A 23,254-nucleotide genomic window follows, 5' to 3' on the forward strand; every position below is an offset into this window, starting at 1 on the left:
CCCTCTGACCTGCTACAACATTCACCTCTGCCCCAGGCACCCCAACCCCTATTTTCATAACAGTGCTAGGATGTTTCGTGCTTTTCTAATCTCATTCTCTCACAGGTGAATGGTGAAGTTCTCTAGAAACTACATGTGATTCTGCAACAGATTGAAGGCAGAAGCAGACATGAGAACACAGCTGTCTTCTATTAAGCCAGGCATTAAGAATTTGCAAATATGTAAAAACAAAAAGCCCTTCTTCTCACTACATGTATGTATACCTTCTTTTCAAAAAAGATATAATTGGTGTTAACATATAAGTTTGTTCTTGTATTTTTAAATGAATTAATAAATATGGTTTAAATTTCTCAGTTTTTTTAAATTTTTTTTAAAGATTTTATTTATTTTTTACCAGAGAGAGAGACAGCGAGAGAGGGAACACAAGCAGGGAGAGTGGGAGAGGGAGAAGCAGGCTTCCCGCCAAACAGGGAGCCTGATGTGGGACTCGATCCCAGGACCCTGGGATCATGACCTAAGCCGAAGGCAGACGCTTAACGACTGAGCCACCCAGGCGCCCTAAATTTCTCAGTTTTAATTTCCAACATGGCAAGTATCAATAGTCATAACCCACATAAACAGAAGCTTGTGTAATCCTCAGTAATTTTGAAGAGTGTGAAGGGTCCTAAGGCAAAAATGTTTGAGAACCACTGATGTAATCAAACTCTCTTTAACAGTTGAGGCTCAGAGAGGTGAAGTGACTTGTCCAGTATTATCTAATTTTACTCTCCATTTGTTTCATAGCTGGTCCCCACAACCAGACCATGGGCTTTCTGGCGGCGGGGCCGAAGCAGCTGTGTCCTTTGGTGTCCCTTAGGGAACTAGGTGTTAGAATCAGGTGATCATGAAGCTCCAGGGGACATGAGGGATCCCATCTCCCCCACCGAGCAGAAGACCACCATGAGCACTATAAACCACCAGTCACCTGGGCCTTGTCCCTGCAGCTGGGTGATGTGACAATGACACACACTGGCTACCGAGGGAACCCGTGTCGGGTCCAGGTGGCGTTCACTGCCTGAAACGAATGCCTCTAACTGGAGCAAAAGCTGCCTCCCGCACGGAACCCCACGTAGTGACTGCCCACCGGGCCGGCCGGCGGGGCGGTGGCAGCTGGGAGCCAGGTGTCCTGCCGAGGCCCCGCCCCGGCCCCGCCCCGGCCCCGCCCACCTCGGGTGCGAGACGAGCCTGCGGTGCTGGGCTTCCAGGAGCTGCTGCTGCAGGAGGTATTGCTGGTGCAGGGCCTGAGGTAGGAAGGAGGGACCGGTGACGTCCTGGAACTGCAGGGTGGGCAGCGGAGTCAGCGACTGGTGCAGGGTGCCGCTGTGCTGGTGGGCCGGGGCCATGTGGGCGCTGAGGCCCGGCTGCGACTGCACGGGGTGCGCCAGGGGGAAGTCGGGCGCCAGCTGCTGCGGCTGCGGGGGGCCCAGGTGGAAGTGGCGGCAGGAGGTAGCGTGAGGATGCTGAGACCTTTGAAAAGGGGCACCTGGAGAGGCAAGGACAGAGAAGACTCCATGAGGACCCGCCCTGCGCCCCTCCCCTGCCGAGGGGACGCCCTGCAGCTGGTGCCGCTGGCCGTCTTCCTTGGAACGCAGCGATGTCATTGCTTTGGGGTCCACGTGTTCATCCTCACCACTGCCAGGTAGAAGCTCTGGGCTGTGTGTGCTGGCGCGGGGAGGGGGTGGGGAGTGTTCCGGGCGGTGAACAGAGAAGCCAGCATCCTTTAAAAAAACCAACACACTTGTTAGAGGAGTTGTAAGCCTCCTCCCATGCAACTTCATGGGCCCGACAGCCTGTTTTAGTAGATGGCACCTAGAGAAAAGGCAGTCCAGCCTCCCCGAGGACCCAGCCCATAGGGAGCCCTAATTTCTAGAGACAAACAACCCGACATTGTTTTCCATTCAGTTTTGTGAAAAAGACTAATTCAAAAAAGTCATTTTTATTTAAATAAAAATTAAATAATTTGTTACAATGTTATAATTAATTTAAAAGCAACCACTTCCAGGAATAAGCTGGGTTCAGGGTACGTTTAATCTAGTCTCCTCAACTTTTCTAAGTAAAATTGACCCTGACGACAGGAAAGCCTTTACAAATTCTCCATGAGTAATGATCCAGCTCTCGCCAGGGGGGGTCCTTTACTAAGTAAGGCGACAGGACTTGGCAAACTTCAGAAACTTGGCAAACGTCAGAAATGTTTACAGGGACTTCCTGCTACATGTGGCAGGTTCAACACATATCTGCTCCTCCAACCCCCACTGAAATGAGAGCAAAGGAATAAAGAGAAGATAAGTAGATAAGGACAGAGAGAACAGTAGAAGTGACACGTGCAGGCAACAGATATCAACAGATTTTTGGAAGATGGAAAGCAGATGGAGGAATTAGCAGAAATGAGAAACCGGAAATCCAGCGCCAGCGAAGGGGTGGCCAACGAGAAGTGGACAGATCTTGTCACCCGTGCTGGAAAGGTCAGGAATTGGAGGTGCTGGCTGCTTTGGAAGGCAAGAGAGAGGGCACCGATCACAAGTCCGTATGAGGACCAATTCTGCCTGGAGCTTCTCCCCTTTCCCATGGAGGCACTGACCACCTACCCCTCCCTCATCCTGACATTTTGCATGGAAACTGGGCCAGACAGGCTCCAATAGAGGAGGGCAGGTGTGCAGCACCATGCTCAAGCAAGGGGCACCGCCTTCTGACACTTGGTTCTGAAAGCACTGTCATCCAGCATGCTGGAAACTGGTCCCGGAAAGAGCCCTTACAGAAACTTCTAGTTGGGAGTCCCCAGTAAAATGGTTGGATCCCCAACTGGCCGCTCCGTAATGAAGCCCATAAATTTAAAAGTACACACACACACACACACACACACACACACACACTCAACACACAGTTTCTGGGCAGTTTTTAGTGACCTACTCTTCACTATGAACAGATAGCCCAAGGGTAACCAGTCTTAGAGGAAGATTACAGGGTGAAAACAGAAAGAATGTATCAAATGTTAAAAATGAGAAAAGAAAAGGAACTCCAAGGAACAGAAGTAATGCAAGGACCAGGAAAAAATAAACTTCAAAACACTATAATTAATATCTTCCGAGAAAGATGGATTTGTTTCATGGATCCATGAAACAAGAAGATTTTTTTAAAAGGAGCTAAGAGAAAACAAGAGAGAGAGCTCTTGGAAATTAAAAACAGGAGGGTCAGAAGATAAAGCTGGGGAACTTTCCCAGGAAGCAGAACGAGAAAACCAAGAAACAATAAGTAAGAGAAAAACAGATATAAACATAGAAGGGTGGGTCGGGAGGTTCCATACACATAACTAGTGAGAGAGAAAGGGTGGAGGAAACAGTGGGGAGGAGATTATGAAAAACGTTGCAAAAAGTATTTCCCAGAACTGACGGTCTGAGTTTCTCGATAGAAAAGTCTCCCTGAGTGCCCCGCAAAATAGATGGGAGAAGAACCCCACATTGAAGCACCTGTGAGATGTCCAAATTGTAGGAGCAAAGATGATTCTAACACCTTCCAGAGAGAAAGCAAACAGGGGCCACACAAAGGGTCAGGAGAGCAAAATAACATGAGATTTTTCAAGAGCAACGTTGGAAGCGTGAAAATAGGAGAGCAACTGCCTTCAGGATACTGAGGGGGAGAAAAGATCTCAATCTAGGACTCTATGCCCAGCCGAACTATTGACTGCTCAAGTGTGAGGATAAAATAAAGACATCTTCAAGCATGCAGAGTCTCAAAAACATCAACCTTCTCGGCACCCTTTCTCAGACACAAACCAAGAAAGAGGAGCAAAAAATAGGGGTAGCACCTGAGAGAGATGGGCTCCCCCAAGCTGGGCAGGGGCTCCAGCCACTATGTCAGAGGGGAGCAGGAGGGCAGGGGCTCTGAGAGGGTATCTTGGAGGCAGGGATGGAAATGATAGGGTTACCAAGAGATTTAGCCACATAAACATAGTATTTGAAGGAATTTTGCAATTTGATAGAGAAATTTGGTAAGAACTTGTACAAATGTCATAAAAAGCAAGGTAGCCAAAAAATAAGATAAAATAAGCAGTTATTACCTCCAAGAAAAGAAACAGTTGTGCAAGAAAGTGCAATTGTCATGCACTACTTGGTTCAGCAGTGAACAATATTTACATATGAATAATAAAATATTAATAAACTGTATTAGAACAGGACATTTCTCTCTTAATAAGGAGAAAATATATAATGTCAAAATTGAAAAATCAACAAATAGCATTATAAGAATTTTATTTAGAAATTTACTTAGTAATTTATGTATTTCAGGAAGTAAATACCCGAAGAAGAGTGGCGTGTGTTGAGCTTTGGGCTATAGGGGAGGGCACGGGGCAGACACATTACTACATGTATCTTATATACTGGTGCCTTTCAACTTTGTAAATGACGTGCATGTCATTGATAGATTTTTAAAAGTATTTACAAACCCAAATGAAAATAAAAAGAATTTCTGACTGCCCTCAAATGAGCCAGAAAAGAATTTTCTAGAAGGGCAATTTCTACCAACATTCTGGATAAGTAGGGCCTCTCTGCCTGTTGCATTCTGGCTTTGCTGAATCCCAGAGCTGTGGCCTACGCAAGCTGGCGCTAGATTCCCCCTTCTCCCTCACTCCGCCACCTGTTGCCTCACCCGACCATCAAAAGAGAAGGCCAAGGTGACAGAAGGACAGGGGCAAGAAGAGGGAAGGACAGCTGTTGAGAGATAAGGAAAAGAAGAGAGGATGCCTGGGTGGCGCAGTCGGTTAAGCGTCCGACTCTTGTTTTCGGCTCAAGTCATGAGATCGAGCCCCGAGTCTCTCGGGCTCCCCGCTCAGCATGGAGTCTGCTGGTCCCTCTCCCTCTGCTCCTCTCCCTGCTCACCCTCTCGTAAATCAATCAATCAACCAATCAATAAAATCTCAAAAGAAGTGAAAGACAGTCATGACTATGGAGAAAGGGAATTGCACAAAAAGAGTATATTGTAAAGACTCTAATCCAGCCTTGTCCCAAAAAAAATGATAAGGTGAGCCACTGTGTGGAACTTAAAATTTTCTGGTAGCTATCCTTCGAAGAAGTAAAAAGACACATTTGAACTTAATTTTAAAACTATATATTACATAGGTCGATATATCCAAAGTGTTAATATTTCAACATGTACTTGAGAGAAAAAAAATGAGATATTTTACATTGTTTTTTATTGTGTAGGAACTCTTCAGAATCCAGTGTAGATTTTGCACTTAACAATGCATCTCAATTCCGACTAGCCCCACCTTCCAAGAGCTCAACTGCCCCCTGCGGTTAGTGCCTTCCCCATTGGAGAGTGCAGCTGTAAAGGAAGCAAGCCAAGTCTGTACACAGAACAAAGCGTTTTAGCCAAGTTTCCTAACCGGTCTGTCTTCCAGTGGGGAGCTCCCCATGGCTTACAGGTGAGGTGCACACCCTTTAGCCTGATAGGAAGCTCCATCTTCCTGATCCCCGCTAACTCCACCAAGCTTGCCCCCCGCCATCCACGTTGGTCAACTCAACATTCCAGACACACCACACACATTCCCACTGAGGGGCCTTTGCTCACACCTCACCGGCTGCCTTCCCTGTCTTTAAAGGTCATCTCTCCGCTCTTCCAAAAATGCCTCCCCTGCCCACCAGCCTCCTCTGAGTTCCTGGAGAATGCCCTGTCTGTACCACTCATTTGGCACCTGGCAGGGGCTACCTTGAGCCGTGTCTTCACACTCACCACCCCCAGCTGGCTGAGCTTCGTGTCTTACTGTTTCTGGGTCCCCACGCACCTCTTTGGGAGCTGGCGTTCAGTGAAGAGCTGCTGACTGACTGTGGGGGGTCTGAGGGAGACTTGTTGCACAGAGACAGGTTGATGGCAGACTGGTTTGAAATCCAGAGGGAACGAGAATGGCAGGAAGGACCCGGGTGAACTCCGGGTTTGAAAGCTGCGGATTGGCCGGAGACCAGTCAGGCCGGGCTGGCCAGCATCCTGCCACCAGGGCGCCCACCCTGTGAGGGGAGCCTTTGGGCTTCTGGGACGGCCCATTAGGAAGAAGGCCGACTGACTGTCCCAGCCCAGAGAGGCTGCGCTCCCCTGCCATTTGGACCCTCCGGTCGGTGCACTGGGAGATGAGAGCAGGCACCCTCTCTCAGGATGGGCAGCAAGAGAAAGGGGAACCCAAGTGTCTATTTGTCCCCTATTTGGGGCAGTTTCTACCCGCAAAGACCCTTTGACTTCCCATTCTGGGACTCTGGGTCCCTCTCCCCGTCATCTCCCGGAGGATTCTCAGTCTCAGCGTCCCTGCTCAGAAGGGAATTGAAGCCAGGAGACAGCCAGTCAGGGACCCTGGGCTCTCCTCAATCCTCTGGCCTTAGGGTCTGTGAAAATAGCAGAAATAGCTATTCTATCTGGTCTCTAAGACCAGAGCAGGAAAGTTCTCAGCATAGAATATCGGGGCGCATGACAAGCCAGTGATCAGTGACGTCTGAACAGCACTTACATCCCAAAATGCCCCCATCAATAGACAACCCACAATTTTTCCCATTAGAGTTACTCCCTTGGGTTAAAAAATAATCTCCAGATGTCCCTGATTACACTATCCATTTATCATACTTCCTCAGGGCTGAAATGCCATCGATTGCAAGCTTCGTCATGAGCTAAATAACATTTTGAGGGAGTGAAGGGAACGAAGGAGTGCCCAGAAACAAGAAACCCATCAAGTATAGGACACAAATTAGTTTGGGAAACGGAAGAAAAACATGTGCGTCTTTGAATTCAGAAACTCAGTGCTCACAGCACGGCAGGGGAGCTGGCTGGGAGCAGCAGGGGCCAGGGGCGGGCGCGGGGCGGGGCAGGGCTGCGGAGGGAGGCCCGGGTCTAGCCCTGCACAGCGGGGGCAGGGGACGCAGACGAGGGGCCCGCCGGATGCCCACCTGGCCCACACGGGACACAGCAGGTGCTCCACCAGTGCCTGGGGACCGGGGACTGATTTGTGCCTCGTGGGCAGGGAGCCTGAATAGGCTGGGAGCTGGAGAGTGGGTGGATCAGAAGACAGAAACCATACCACCCCACAGGGGAGGGGAAGCTAAGAAGCTGGGGACTCTGGGGCTAATGGCTGTGCGCCAGGTGCGTGGGGATAACAGTGACAGATTTCCCGAGTCTCTGAAAGGTTCATTGACACGCATCTGGTGAAGGACAGAGCAGAGATTTAAACTGAGGTCTTTCCCGAAAGCAGGCTGTTGATGGGAAGGAGGGGCCGGAGCCCAGGGAACTAGGAGGCTTGATAAAGCAGGGGTGGCAGCGAGGGGGCCTCCTGAGGAGGAGGGTGGCACAGAAATGGGGCCAGTATGCCCAGAGGACCCCCGGGGCCGGCCTGTGGTTTCTGGCCGGGGGACGGAGTCAAGGGGGCCTGGGGAGCCTCAGGGCTGGGCCTGGGCGGCAGCAGAGGGAAGCCAGGCCAACAGGTCAGTGTGCCCGGGACGGTGACTGAGACAGCAAAGCCATGAGGCCTAACAGAGGCTTTCAGAGCAGGCAGCCTCCTGAGCTGCAGGAATATTCTAGCTGTATTCTCATCTGCACCAACAAGGTCACCCTGAAGTAAAGGTGCTTTCGTCCCCAAGACTCCGGGGCCCAGAGGCACCACCTTCAAGCCCTCAGATGAAAAGGGAAGGGGTCCTGGCATCTCTTCAGCCTGGGCTGCTGCCCATGCAGGTGGCCCCTGGTGACCGTCACCTTCCGCTGGTGGGTGGCTCGGGCATAAGGACTACCCACAGTCCCTGTTGCAGAGCCTACCAGCTGGCCAGGGCCAAAGCTCCCTTGCTCCTCCCTGGGTCCCATAGCGATGGGACCCTGGGAGGGGAGGGCAGGACCCAAACCCTCCAGATCTCCAGGGACAACCGGCCTGGTGTGTCCCATCCTCCCCAGGCCAGTTCTCAGGGTGTCCGGTTCCTGCTGAACCTCGGCTCATTGACCCAGCGTCACCCTCCCTCAGAGCTGGGGGCAGAACAGGCAGAGGGGAGGGGAGGGGAGGGGAGGGGGCCCGAAGAGTCAGAAGGGAGGGGGTGCCCCGGAGACTCCCTCCCAAGGGCCCCAGGACGGTGTGGGGAGACAGAGGATGGGAAACAGCTAGAAGTCTGGTCCCTGCTGAGCCCTTTCCCAGAAGCTAGGGCTGGGGTCAGAGTTTACTCCTTTGTGAAAAGCTGCTCTCAAGCAGCAGAGAAAACCAGTCTTTTAAAAGCAGATTGCTGTCCACAAGAGGCCAGTGAGGAAGGCCTCTGCTACCAAAGAGGCTTTCAAAGCCAGGCAAAGTTGTCTGGCGTCAGGGCCCTGTCCTAGAGGCCAGGGTGCCTCCCCCTGCAGTCAGACTGGGACAGGACGTCGGACTTCTCTGGGCCTTAGTCTCCTAGACTTGTGACCCACAGTGATGACACCTGATCCTATACACCTGCTAAAAAGTCTCGGCTGTCTGAGGCCATGAACATCTTCCCGCCAGGCCTCTCATCTTGCTCACTGGGAAGCCAAGTAGAAAGGCCTGGAAGGTGTTTCTGAACAGACTGCTGTGCTGCCCCCAGGGGCCCAGAGCTGGAAGCCCAGCCCCCTGTCTCCTGCCCCAGCCCCTGCTGAGATCTGTGTGATGCCCAGCATCTGAAGTGGGCTAAACACAGCGAGAAGCAGAGCAGACCGGTGCTGACCTTCAAAACCCACCTTCCGAAGGGCTGCCACATTATCCTAACACCCAATTCTGAGCGTTCCTTGCCCAGATTCCCCTCCTGGCCTCTCTCTCTCTCTCTCTCTCTCTCTCTCTGCCCTGTGTGACCTTCCCTCTCACCTCTCCTGGACCCCCAGGGCCTTGCCTGCCTCCAGCCCTTGACAGCCATTCTCTGCCCCAGCGCTGCTCCCTCTCTACCCATACTGTCATGCCCTGTGCAGCCTGGACTCCCCAGGGCAGATGCCCGTCCCCCTCGGAGCGCTCCAGGGCCTTCCCAGCCACAGGGGACGCCCCTCCCCATTTCACTGTGGCATTCACTTCTTATTTTGGACATTTCATTCGTGGGCAAATTTTATCTCCAAAAATAAGCTGTGATGTGAGTGTTTTGGGGGTAAATACGATGCAGTAGATATCCTTTGTTCTTAGAAGGGACTTAGGAATCTTCTGGGAGGGGGAGGGGATGAGAAAAATGAAAGGGAGAGGAAAAGAGAAAGGGGAAGGAGGAGGAAGACAGGGAAGAAAGGGGGAAGGAAGGAAGGAAAAGGAGGAAAGACCCTCATGATCTCAGAAAAGGTAAAGATTACATTATCACCTATAAGGAAATAGAGTTCTTCATGGAATCATTGAATATTCAAGCTAAATGATACTCAGAGAGTGGATAGCCCTGTTGAACAGAGGAGAACCCCGAGGAGGGAAATGTGGGGTGGCCCGTCCAGGGCCTCCCGGTTAGTGACGGCTGAGCTGGGGACTAGGGCTCGGGGCTCATCCCCCAGCTCTGCCAGCGCCGGGGCCCCACGTGCCCATGCGTGTCCCCACATGGTACTCCCAGAGAGGAACCCACCTGTCCAGGTGGAAATGACGTGCCATGGCCCTGGTGGTCCCACCTCCCCTGCCTCACCCCCCTCCGTCTCCCCAAATGCTCCCAGGACAAAGCGTGTTCCTGCCTAAGGAGGTAGCCATGATATGACAAGGGCCCAGCTGCCATTCCCCTGGAGGGTGGGACAGGCTGAGGAATAACCATGCGGACTGAGATTCCTTCGGCACAGTCCAGTCTCCTTGGGCAGCAGCCTCAGGCCTGCCCGCTGGCCTAAGAAAAGGCCAAGGGCTTGTCCCAGGTTCCTAGCCCATTGGGCGCTTCCATAGCAGGGCAAATCTACGGGGCCCTGGGAAGTCTTATGCCTCACAGGGTTTGACTCATGAAAAGGATGAATGAGACCCCTGGGTACAGGCACCAATTCGGGGCGCCTCGTATGAACATGCACGTGGGTAAACTGGACTCCGAGGATGAGGCCAAGGTGGTCCGGGCCCTTGGGCGGTCTGATACGAAGAAGAGCTGACGCGTCTGGGCGGGAGCCGGGAAGAGGACCCTCTGGGGCAGGTAATAGCTGCCTGCAAAGGGATGAAGCTCTTTCTGGCCGATTTGGGTCAACACAAGGAAGACGTCTCTTAGAATGTCACTATGTTCCCCAGAGTTCTGCCCACGCAGAGGCCCCCGAACGGCCCGGCAGTGGAGTGTGGACACTGGGGCAGGGCCTGGCCGGGAGCCCCTGCAGGACCCCTTCCGGGGGCCCACCATGAGAGGATGCGAACTCACTGTCTCGTCTCCCCATGCCAGACTGGTCTTCGGGGGCCCGGAAAGGCCAGGCCAGGCGCTGGGGGAAGGCAGGATGGAGCACAGCGGCAAGGAGAGGGCAAGCCTGAGTCCTCAGCCCCCAAGCTTGGAGACCTGAGCCTGGGTGCAGGGGAGAAGTGAGCCACAAGTCAGACTCCCTGTTCTATTCCATGGAGCCCCCCAAGGGTCTCCTGTTTCCCCTGCTGATTCCATTTCCTGCATTGGCTGAGCCTCCCAATGGCCCACACTGACTTCTCCAGCCCGGGCCACATCAGAGTTCCGTGTGACAAGAAATGCATCCTTTGTGACCCAGTCATGTGCAGGACACAACACTTGGGGAGGTGATACAGGAAAGATGTGGGGTGGGGGGGGTAAGTTATGGGGAGTCTTGAATCGCAAGACCAGGAGTCCGGGGTGTACTTCATGAGCTGAGTACTCGATGGCAGACCAGACAAACCAGAGATGGGGAAGAGGGAAAGTGGGCCATCTGCCCAGAACCCAGCTTCCTCCACTGCTCTTCCCACTCCTTCATCTCCTCCAGGTAAATTGGTTTAACCTCTTCTGCTCCAGTCTGATCAACCCCACGAAAGACCTTATTCCCCAGCGTGGCTCCTGGGGCTGCCAGACATCTCCTTTCCTCCCTCTCCATAGTTTGGTTCCCGGACCAACAAAGCCTAGAAAGGAAGTGATATGCCCAAAGGGGATATGCCCAGAACAGCAATGTGAATGCTCCCCGGGGCCAGTCTTTGATCTCTAATGAAAAGCTCAGCTTCTTCCCAGGAACTGAATTCCAGGCTCTCAAACCACTGCTGGGAGGGGAATTTCCATCCTAAGAAAGCCTACTTGCCCCGACCTGAGACAATTAAATTGCATACTTCTAGCAAGTTGCAAAAGGCCAGTGTTTCCCTCCAGTCGCCCTCTGGGACCGGAATTAGGGCCAGGGAGCCTAGGAGGGCGTGGCCACCTGGGGACCGTCTGCAATTGCAGACAAAAATGTCTATGGGGAATGGGACCGTCTTCCAGGCATCAGCTATCCCAGAAGATATCTTTTCGCCATCCAACACCAAAGAGGCCTATAAAAACATTCCCAGAGGGCCCCCGGGTGGCTCAGTCAGTTAAGCATCTGCCTTCGGCTCAGGTCATGATTCCAGGGTCCTAGGATCAAGCCCCACATCGGGCTCCCTGCTCAGCGGGGAATCTGCTTCTCCCCTGCCCCCCCCCACTCATGCTTTCTCTCTCTCTCTCTCTCTCAAATAAATAAAATCTTTTAAAAAACAAAACAAAAACATTCCCAGCACACTCATAAAAGGGCATTTTGTGGAGGGCGTCTATGGTCAGGAGACCTCACTACATGAGGGCAAGACCTGGGTCTATCTCATTCACCTATATTCCCAGGACCTGGCACAGATCCTAATACATAGTAAGAACTTGAATGAATGAATGAATGAATGAATGAATGAATGAAAATGAACAATGGAACATGTAGGAAGAAGCATCTTGCTAACAGCCTTGGCAGTGTGCGGAACAACTGCCCCCGCCCCGTGCATTCGCCCCGGTGGGCTTGGGAGCCAGGAACGAAGGGAGCCTAAGTATAAGGCAAAAGGACTAACCTGGGGAACATCGCAGTTAGAAAGACTCTGTCAGAGTCTTTCAGTGAATAACGGGGCCCGGTGTCAAGTTCAGCAGGGATGGGGGTGGCCGAGCATGTGAGGGGGTCGCTATGAATCACAACCAACTCACTCAGGGGAAGCGGCCGCAGACCCAGACCAGAAGCCCTCCTCTCGCCTTCCTGGCCGGGGAAGGAGGGTCCGCACTGTTGATGGCATTGGTTAGCTTTTGTAAGCCATGTGCTGCGACTCCTAGGTCATGAGTTCAAGTACTCCGCGCACAGTCTTGACAGTCCAGTAAATTAAAAACAAAAAACAAAAAACAGCAACCAAACCCCAACGACTTTCAAGAAGTGCAAGGACGCTACCTGGACCCGGTCACCTTAGCCCTGCATGGTGCCCAGCGGGCAGACCAAGTTCAGCGAGCTGCTGTGATGGACACTTCCTCCCGAGGTTCTCAGAGCACAGGTTCCACCTACACAGAGGTGAACACCGGCCCTGTGAGCACCCGGGACAGGGCTGCAGGTAACACCATTCCCCACCAGGACATTTCTGTCTGTTCTGACGCCAAGTCCTCCCCCACACTCCTCCTCAGAAGAGTGTAGAGGAGTTCAGACCGGGCCTTGCTCAGAAGCAGGTGTGTTTTGGCAGGATCACATTATGAAGTTTTACTGGTGGGGTTTCAGAGAGAAGCCAGTGAGCCCAGGCACTGGGGGAGTCCGTGGCCTCCCCAAGCCCCTGAAATCAAATCGCATCAGTGGGTGGGCATCTGCTTGCTTTCAGAGGGAGCCAGACGCACTTAAGTTCGATTCCCAGCCATTACTGCTCACGGGCACTTCGGCCAGCACCCTGGGGCGAGGGGTGTGGGAGAGACGGAGACAGAGACAAAGGAGGGAGGCCCGGAGGACCTCGGTTGAACTAGCTGAGAGAGGGAGAGCTGGGAGGACCGGTGGGAGATACCACGAGGGAAGAGGGAGGGGGAGGAGGGAGAAGATGCCCGGGAGGAGCAGAGCTACAGGGGTCTCACAACTGGCAGATCCCACAGGCCTCACCAGCAGCAAAGGCCCATCTCAGGTCACCTCCAGTGACTCTGTCTGCCCCTCGGCTGCCACTGGCTTGGCCTGTAATAGCACCAGCCTCCCTCCACCGGACGGGCCTTCCCCAGGCGGGCCCAGGCCAGCTGTGCGCTCAGCTCATCGCTTGGCATCCTGTATACTTATTTTAGGCCCCTGTCCCTTCCATCAGGTCACCCCAGCTGGCCTAAGACCCGCCCAGGGCCAGACTATGCCCACTTTCATGGAGGGGGTCCCCACACAAGCCCTCAGCTCTGGCCTTCAGGTCCGCAGAATGAGCGTGTAGTGCCTCTGCCCACCTGGCGGGCTGAACGCTGAGACCCCGCCGGGGCAAGCGCCTCGCAGAGGCTGGACGCTGCCCGCCCTCCACTGGGCCTGGCCCGGGGCTGGGTACAGGGAACACCCCTCCTCCCAAGTCCCCTCGCTCCCCAGCCAGCCGCAAGCATGGTCTACAGTAAGATGGCAGGCAGGGGAGCGTGCCCAGGGCACCCAGCACTGGGCCACCCGAGGGCTCCCTGCCCACAGAGGCACCACCCCTGGCCTCCTACTCCCGGGGTGAACCCAGGAACGACGAAGTGATTCATGGCCCAGTAATAGCATTCCCACCGGAGCCAAAAATTCCCGGGAGGGAGGCACTGCCTTGGGTTAAGCGTGGCTCACACTCCTTACACTCCTGCAACACATTAAGTCCCTGATGTTCAGCGGGGATGGCCGTGCAGAGTATTCCGTCAGTCCAGAGAGGTGGGAAAAGCATGGAGGTGTTGAATGAGGTAGCCACGCTGGGAGAGAAAGTCTGTCTTTATCCCCTTCACAGCTCTGCCCAGCAGCCCTGAGGATGAAGCCAGCCAGCCGGTAGTAGCCCTTTGCTGGGCCTGAAACTCTGGCCACATACTTGCATTTGATTCCAAACTTGACTTATTCATTCACCCGGTATTGACTGCGTGCCTCTTAGGAGCCAGGCACTGTTCCGGGTGCTAGGGATGCAGCCATGAAAGGAAATCTTTGTCCTCACAAGACGGTGCTCTCATTCTGTATTATCCCGTGTGCTCACCACATGGGACGGTTCCGCATGTGAGACGTGGCTGGTCTAAACTGATATAGGCTGCCAGTGTAAATATGCACCAGACTTCGAAGACTTAGTACAAACAAAATAATGTAAAAACAAAAAAAAAACACTAACAACTTTCGAATTAATTATATGTTGAAAAGATACATTTTGGATATTTTGGAGTAGATCATGTATATTATTAAAACAAATTTCACCGGTTTCTTTTTACTTTTTTAATGTGGCTGCTAGAAAAGAAATTAAATTATATATGTGTCTTACATTATATTTCTGTTGGACAGTGTTGGTCTACACACGAAGTAGATACATAAGAAAATACGTCCTTCAGTGATGATGCTGATAAGATCCATGGAGAAAACTGAAGCAGGGAAGGAGGATGAGTGGGGGGAATGTTTCGATTTTAGACAGGATGGCCAGGAGGGCCTTTGGTGAGAAGGCGATGTTTTTGTCAAGAGCTAAAGAGGGGCCAAGGATTCAGCATGAAGATACCAGGAGAAGAGCTTTCCACGCAGACGGGTCTGCAGTGCAAAGGCCCTGTGGAGAGAGAAGCCTGGCATTTTGAGGACCATCTGGAGGCCAGTGTGGGTGGAGCAGAGGGAGGTAGGGGAGAGTGGTAAGAGCTTAGGTGAGCTAGATATCGGGAACAGATCGTGCAGGCCCTCGTTGGCCATTATAAGATGCCAAGTGGCCTCGTTGCAGGCCTCGTTGGCCATTATAAGATGCCATTATAAGGGGCCAAGTGAGATTAGGAGCCAAAGGGGGTGTCTGAGCAGAGAAGTGAGAAGATTTGGTTTACTCTGGCAGCTGTGTTGAGAACAGGCTATAGGGATAAATGGGAAGAAGCAGGAACCAAGAAAGAGATAAAGGTTTCTTGGACCTGGGTGAGAATGGTGCAGAGGGAGGAAGGGGTGGTCGGATTCAAAATATATGTCAAGGGTAGAGATAACTAGATTTGCTGAGGGATTAGACGTGGAATGTGAGACCGAGGACAAAGAGGACTCCAGATCTTCAGTCCGGAGCAACAAAGACTGTAGGCTGACAGTTCAAAACAGTAGCCAGGTGATTTGTAGCTCCTCCCATCAAGAGGCAGCCTCTACTTCTCCATCCTTGATTCTGTGCCTGGCCATGTGACTGGCTTTGGCCAGTAGAATGTAGTGAAAGTGACATCATGCCAGTTCTGAGGCTGGGCTCTAAGAGACTTGCCCGTTCCCACTCTCCTGGACCCTTGCTTCTCCCACATAAACAAGCCCAGGCTAACCCACTGGAGGATGAGACACTTGTGAATCTGGGAAAACTCTCCTAGCCGAGGCCATCCTATACCAGTCTGTCTCAGCTGACTGCGGATATGTCACTGAGCCCAGACAAGACCGGAGGTCCCAGCTGAGCTCAACCCAAATTATCAACCCACTGAATTGTGAGCTGAACAAACGGTGGTTGTTCTGAATCCATGCTTTAGAGTAGTTGTCATATAGAAAAAAGCTAGCTGATACCGATGATGTTGCCATTTATTGATGTGGGAACTCAATTTTGAGGGATGCTCTGTTTTGAGTGATGCTCTGTTTTGAATGTGAGTCTGGATGTTTAGAGAGCAAAATCCTCATCCCTCCCCGAAACACCTAGAGCCCCTCCGAGAGGCCTGGATGGTATGCAGGTGCACACTGAACATTTACTGGGTGGAGAGATAGACGGACGGACGGATGGATGCATGGATGGATGGATGGGTGACTTATATTTGGCCAGGTCGCTGCATCACCCTTTTCCCCTGCCAAAGCCAAAAGAGCTTTCAGTGGCTCTCCTCTCTGCCTCCAGAGGCTGCGGTTGAACCTGATTTCCTCGTGCTTTCATCAGCAACAGCAGCAGAGAGCTGAACCCCGCAGGGCCATGTGCTTCCTTGAGAATGTGAAGCACTGATTTTTTAGCCTGCTTTTTGACCTCCCACACCCAGCCTGTTCCCAGATGTGCTGGCAAAGAGACAAATCCATTGTTTTGTGTTTTTCCTGCTCTCCACCCCCATGACATGTTAATTAGCAGGGAAAATGCCAACAGCAAAGTCAAAAAGGCTGAGGGACAGTCCCCAGCCCTGAGTAGCCAGCTGGTGCAGCCCTGGCTTATCCTGACTCTTCCGTCCGAGGTTGGCGTCCACCTCCAGGGCTTCGGGCACCGTTTTCTGCCTCCCTGCTTGTCTTACCGGCACCCCAGGTGCTCGAGATTCCCTCCGGAACTCCATTTCAGTGCCTCGGTGATGCCGACAGTAACATCGGTACATTGCGTCACCTCTTAGAAAGCATTTCCCAAATTCAGCCCCCCAGCGACCCAGCACAGTGAATTGTGGAGACTGGTCCCGTTTTAGAGATGAAGAAACTGAGGCTCAGAGGGTCAGAGAGCCTTACCAACATCCCTTGGCCCAGGGCTGGGGATTGGGAGTCTAGTTTTCTCATGCTGAGCCTCTCTTACTTTCATTGTCCGCACCACCAAAATACGGGGCCGAGAACATTGACAAGGGGGACTCCATAAGCAAATCACTGGTAAGGTTACCGCTTTAGGTCTCTCATGGGCATTAAGTGATGTCAGTTAAACTCTGGCCAAAGTCTTCCAGGCCCAGGGAAGGGGATGCTTTGAAAAGACGTAGGGCTCTCCCAGGCCCTGAAACTGCCCCCTGCCCCCATGTCCTGGGCTTCAGGTAACACCTGAAGCTGGCGGTGTCTGTGAGCCACGAAAGCTCCCCATCCATAATGTTGTGACGGCACAGAGTGAGGAGGTTTACTGGGTGCAAAGTGGCCCCCAACGAACCTAATACGTCTTCTCCCATGACCCTTCCCAGCTGCCATTGCACCCCTCCCTCTCCACTAAGGCAAGGGAAGCCATGAGGAGCACGGGGTTCTACATGCTGCATTTGCCCTTCGGGAGTCTGAGGGGTGTGTGTGTGTGTGTGTGTGTGTGTGTGTGTGTGTGTGTGTGTGAGCGTGCACACACATAGAGGGCAGCTGTGGCCTTGATCCACAGCCTGCTCCCTGGCCCGCTGCAGTTAGGCCTGCCTGTTGGCCATGGCTACACATAGCCCTGCTTTGCCAGGTCGATCATTTTTTGGTTAAATATCTGCTCTGTACCCAACACGAGAAGGGGGAGTGGGGTATTTTCCTGCAAGGAAGCAGTGGGGTACCTCTTCCCTGGGACCCAGGTGAGTTGCATTCAAGTTCAGTCTTACTCTCGGGATGGCCTTAGGCAAGTAGCCTGCCCTCTCTGAATTCCAGCTTCCCAACCTGTAAGACGCATAAGGAGGCTGCCATCTCGGTGTCCAGGCTGGTCACGGGTTCAGAGGAGACGTGCTGGGGTAAAGTACTTTAAAAAGGGTACAACGACTCACACCAGGGAGGCCTGGTAGGAAGGGTATTGGAACAAACACTCACAGAAGAGCCTGAGGGTCCTGCAGTAACATCAGGTAAAGTCTGCGGTTATAATGTCTGCGCAGCAGACGATTTCTAGAAGGGCACATGTGCTCTAACAACAGTGGTTCCCTTGCAGAGGGCAAGGGAAGGAGGGGGATGTGGTTTTCTCTGTCTCTATACATCTTTTCCTACCGTGCGTATATATTGTGTAGTTTTCAAAGTACGCAAAGTAGCTTTTAAAAACAATAATAAAGGTGAAGTACAGCAAAATGGGCAAGCTGGTCAGTCTCTGGTGTTGTCCTGCCCCCCTTTCTGTCCTCCCACTTCTTCACCCCCGTTCCCAGGGCGGCCCACAGTGTCTCCCACTCTTCTCCCCCAGTTTCAGCTTTCGCCCTCTCCCCAGTTTAACGATAAGCCAACAGGGGCACAAGGAAAGTAAACAACGGGTCATCACGTTACCCCAGGTGTCAGGGCTAACACAAGGTGCACTGGGGTTTCCGTCCCACAGGACCAGGGAGGTCCTCTGACCCCACTCAGAACCTACAACCCAGAACTGCTGAGAAACCCAACGGAAGGCCGTCCTCCCGTGGTGTTAAGCTCAGGCACCATGGGCCAGGCTGCAGCAGACAGACTTTGGGGTGGAGAGGGCCTTCCCAGGGCCCCTTAGATGTCACCACATGGTCTGCTTCTAGATAACGCTGGGCTTGAGTGATGTTGCTTCATAAACAGTGCTGCTTTGGGTGTGACCTTGAGAATCGGTGCCCTTGGAAAGGGTCGGGACAGCCCACCTTATTCGAATTCCACTCTCTGAGAAGAGGTCCTGGCAGGGTCCCCAGCTTGCAATGTTTGAACCAAACACTTTTGAAAACTGAGTCCAAGACCTGTCACCCGAAGCGACAAACTTTTACAGAGGGCCGCTTAGCCTGGCCACCCTGCCCACTGCCCCCACCCCCCACCCCCAGCTAAGGCAGGAAGATGCTTGGGACACCTCCAGCCCCTGAGAGCGCTGTGCTCTTTGAAGCCAAAGTCTCACTCTTTCCTGAACATCCGAGGCCTCAGGAATTCTGGCGGGGCATGGAGGACCCTTGTCAGGGAGACAGGAAGGATTTGCCAGTGACCTTGAGCCGTCTCCTCTTCGGGCCTCTGTGTCTCAGCTATAACTGGGCACAGCGGTACCTGCCCTGCAGGTGTGACCTCTAGAGGCATTCACTCCATGATGGCTGAAGCAGCAACTCCACATCCAGCACAGCTCCTCCCTGAGGTGGCCTTGTCCTTCTCCAAGAGTGGGGGGCTGTCGGGACCACCAGCAATTCCCTTCCTGTCTTCCCTGTGTCCCCTGGCAGGGGAGCATTTCACTGCCAACCCATGGCTGGAGCTGCTAGGGGGTGGGGGGTTGGGGGGGTGTTAGGGAGCAGACGTGCGGCAAGTGGGAAGAATCAGACAAAGGAGGGGGCCTCCGCAGCGCCATGACTGAGAGGCTGGCCTCCCTGGAGCCGTCTCCACCACCATGGGCTGTGCGCCGTATGGGGCTCAGCTCCCAGAGGCACGTTTGACGGGAGGGCGCCTGCTCTCTGCTCTTACCCTGCTGTCTTCAGAGCCTGACAGGCAGCTGTGAGCTGCTACCAAGAGTCAAAGACGGTGGCAGACAGCAGACCGGCAGGGACATGTTTGCCCACTGGCCTAGTGGTGAGCCTCCAGGGCTGCCAGGCAACCAAGAGACCAGGGCTGTTGGCCTGCCTCCAGCCGGCTGGGCAGTCAGCCCAAACCAGGATACGTCCTGTCCACCCCGTGGCCCCTGGAGTCTACCCGTTTCCCACACCAGGACATGTGGTTGTGGCAGGATCCCATATGAGATGTGATTTGCAGGACGAGGGTGGGGAGACTTAAACTTTGGTTAAACTTGGGGTGGGGGGAGGTGGGGAGTGATGCTTTGATTCCCAAGCCTCGAGATGAGCCATTCTCTCCCGCTGAGCTTGAGATGTGCACTTGGGGAAGAGAGGACGTTTAAAAATAGCATGGCTGGCTTGGATACCTCTGCTCCCTGCCTGTGCAGGTCCAATGCAATTACTCTGCTAACAAGAGGCTTTTAGCCCAGGGAGCTTGGCATCTCTGATGCCCCTCCAGGGGGCTGGACGCCATGGTCCCCCAGCCCCTCCTCTTCCCAGTGGGCAACCAAGAGAAAGGGACCAAGGGGATGTGAAGATTACAGACACATAGGGCTCAGCCCCCGGCCATATTTCAGGCATGTCCAGCTACTCGGCTGAATGACACCCCCTTTTATTTTTTTTAATGAAGTGTCTATCACATACCATATTATGATTAGTTTCAGGTTTAGTACAACATCTACAATATGAAACGATCACCATGTTAAGGGTAGCTACCATCTGTCACCATACAAAGTTAGTAAGATATTGTTACCTATATTCCCTAAGCTGTGCTTTTCATCCCCATGACTGACTGACTTTTCACTGGAAGTTTGCACCTCTTAATCTCCTTCACCTATTTCGCTCATCCCCCCAACCCCCATCCCCTCTGCAAACACCAGTTGTTCTCTGTTTTTCTAAGTCTGTTTCTTTTTGTTTTGTTTTGTCTGTTTACTTGGTTGGCTCTCCAGATTCCCCTGGTAAGTGAAATAATAATGGTATGATTTGCCTGGCTCTGTCTGACTTATGTCACTTAGCATAATACTCTCAAGGTCCATCCATGCTGTCACGAACGGGCAGGATTTCATTCTTGTTCACATTGGGTGAACAGCCCAAACACCTGACCCGTGCCTGAGATTCCATCAGTACAGCCTCAGCCCTTTGGAATGTGAAGACTTTTTCAAGAGTCCCCCACTAAGAGCCAAGTGAGCCTCCCTGGGATGGGTGGTCCATCACAGTGGAGGACACATATGGAATGCCAACTCCATGAGGCAGGACCTCCACTGCCTGGCTCACTGCCGGCACACAGTAGGCACTTCACAAACATGTGTTGAGATGAACGGATCAGTAGTAAAGGGGTATCGGCAAGAGAGTGCAAATGGCTCCATGCAACTCCCTCTCAACGGCCAGGATGAGAAAGAATCTGATCCTGAAGCACGTGGCCTCTTAATGATAGCCAGATGGCCTTATGTCACCACCAAAGGCCAAGGGTAGAGGCCCCGAGGAAGTATTGTCTCTTTCCCTTCTCTAGCCAATGCCCCTGTAGTTCTCAACTTTCAGCAAACTGGCCCAACCCAGAGCAACTTGCCAGTGACCCTGTTACCCAGCAAACGCTAGGCCTGAAGCCCTCGCTTGCGAGCCTCACCCCACCTGCTCTGTGGAGCAGTCCTCTCTTATCTACTCTACTGCCCTCCCTTAAAACCACCCGATGCTCAGGGAACAAAAACTAAGAGAGCTGTCACTGGGAGTGAGGAGGGGTCTGTAGGATGCAATTTGCCCGTCTTGTCTAAGACACTCGTCACTTTGCATCCCGTCCTTTGTCACAAGAGGCCTTGTCTAAGCAACTCTTCCGCTGGGTGGAGGCAGGGTCTTGGTCATCTGTCACCCATGCACAGCCAGCACCTGGGACACACTGGTGCTGGGGAGACGTTTGTTTAAAGAGTGAGTGTGTGTGTGTATGAGAAAGAGAGAGAGAGAGAGAGAGAAGGGCCCTGTAAACGTTACATAGACACACGTGTGGGATGCAGGGATGACTTGCTGACCACTTGCATCAGCCTAGACAATCGAGGAAATGATGCATAAAAGTGAGCTCACCAAGCGCTATGCGAACGACAAGAACGGAAGGGACAAGAGGCACCCCCCTCCCACTTGCTCGTTGTGTTTACACTTCCTTTGTGACAGATTTGCGTTTGTTGGAGAGGTCCCTCCCCCTCAGCTATGGGATGGCTGTTGGTGATAGCTTGGAGTATTTCCGGGCATGGCTCCAGGTCACAACCGAGGTCTCCGCCCCACCAGCACCTTCCTGTGGGGAAATTACCTTTAAGTATCGGGAGCCTTGGTAGGCTAAGAATGATGATCCCTCACCGAAGACCTAGACAGTGAGTTTGCTCTTCAGCCCCGCAGCCCAAGGGTTCTGACCTGCCCCAGGACACACACAGCTGGCTGGTCTTCTTCTCCTCCTCCCTTCCTGTGGGAAGCAAGGTGTGTGTTCACAGAAGTTGGGATGATGACCGTTGTGGGCACATCACTAGTGAGACACTGAACACCTGGGACTCTCTCATTCTCTCTCTCTCTCTCTCTCTCTCTCTCTCCCCTCTCCTCTCTTTCTGAAATCGGGGTGGGAAGCAGAAAACAAGTGCAAAGAGAGGAGCTTGAAAAGAAGCCAAGCCCAGCTGAGCATTCGCTGCCTTAAGAACCGGGAGCAGCAGCAGAGCAGGACTCCGGATCATGAAGCCTCAGACAAGATAGGTATATTGAGAGATCGTCAAGAAATCCCACCCCGCACCCCAGCCACGTGCGTAAGATAGCAGGGCCCACACTCGGCAGTGGGATTATAACTGGTGCAGCCACTGTGGAGGGGGAATCTGGGGATGGCCGCGCAAGTTACAAATGCACAGCCCCTGTCCCGGGTAGCGCCACCTGGCATCCCACGGCTAAGTGTGGACAAGTCCATAGAGACAGATGTACAAACTGTGCTCAGCAGCTTGTCAGTGCGCAAGACCGAGAACCGCCAAGTGTCCATGGAGAGTGGCACATGGACTCAACGAATATTGTGCAGTCACGAGAAAGAATGAACATGATCTCCAGAATGCCTTGCAGCGAAGAAAGCAGTGAGCCTGAAAGGTCTCTGAATCCTCTCTCTTATAAATGGGAGGCTAAGACCAAGAGAGAAGAATGAGAGGCAGAAAGCTGTCGCCCCGCCACTCAAAGGCACCTGACGCCCGTTGCAGCGGGGGGGTCTCTCCAGTGCACCTCAACTTCCACCCTGGTCAGGTGTGGCCAGCAGCCCACGGCCCTTCCGGCTCCCCACCCCGGGACTTAACAACCCAGAGCCAGACAGTTCTTTCCCTATCAAATCCACACCCCAGAGCGTCATTGCTTTAGTGCATTTCCTCCTGCACTGTCCTTGGTCACACTGAGGAGGAGTGTGTCACCACCCTCATTTGCACACAGATGTGCCTCAGACCTCAAAGCATCCTTCCATCCCCTTCCTTTACTCCACAGAAGATCACGCCAGTCAAACAGGACTTGCGTGTCCTAGATCACACGGTGGCCGCTCCCCTGGACACCATCCTGCTGTGGTCCAGGTCTCTCATATCACGGTGTCTCCTTTCCCCCCACCCCCATAAGTGGAAAATAAATTTGCAGGCTTTCTTTCCTTTGGGGGCAGTAAGGATATCAACATTCCTTTTCTCAGTCTTGAAGGTGTGCAGTAGTTATGATGGCGGATACGTATAAGGCACCCACTGTGCGCTCAGCACTGTTCGATGCTTCACGCCTGTTAACCCATGCGATCCTCAGGACCCCATGGCCTGGCTGCTCCTATGACTTCCTCTTAATCAATGAGAAGACCAAGGCACAGTGAGGGCCAGTAACTAGCCCAAGGACAAACATGAAGGAGGACATGGCCCTGCGGGCAGGTAGGCAGTGACTAGGGAACTGAGCCTTGAAAGAGAACCCACAACTTGCAAAAAGGCCCGTGCAATGACTCACAAAACAGATAAACGGCACAGCGCAGACTAGCTAAGTCAAATGCTTTGACACCAGCTCCTTCACACCCATATGTTCCAAGATAAGACCACAGACAAACTGATCTGACAGCAATTCTGAACAGACTCGCGCCTTCTAAAGAT

At 52.9% G+C, this 23,254-nt stretch overlaps 1 protein-coding gene across 1 annotated transcript in view; it reads right to left on the reverse strand.

The window, feature by feature from the left end:
- Positions 1-23,254, reverse strand: part of ARK2C (arkadia (RNF111) C-terminal like ring finger ubiquitin ligase 2C) — a 101,698-nt gene that overhangs the window by 12,893 nt on the left and 65,551 nt on the right. Inside the window, exon 2 of the mRNA XM_028098350.2 lies at positions 1,207-1,522. Within this exon, the coding sequence (XP_027954151.1) occupies positions 1,207-1,522 (316 nt within the window). The remainder of the gene's footprint in view (positions 1-1,206; positions 1,523-23,254) is intronic.

The sequence above is a fragment of the Eumetopias jubatus genome, unplaced genomic scaffold, assembly GCF_037043125.1.
Source record: "Eumetopias jubatus isolate StellerSeaLion01/CBP00866 unplaced genomic scaffold, mEumJub1_p1.0 scaffold_16, whole genome shotgun sequence".
NCBI classification, from domain to species: Eukaryota; Metazoa; Chordata; class Mammalia; order Carnivora; family Otariidae; genus Eumetopias; species Eumetopias jubatus.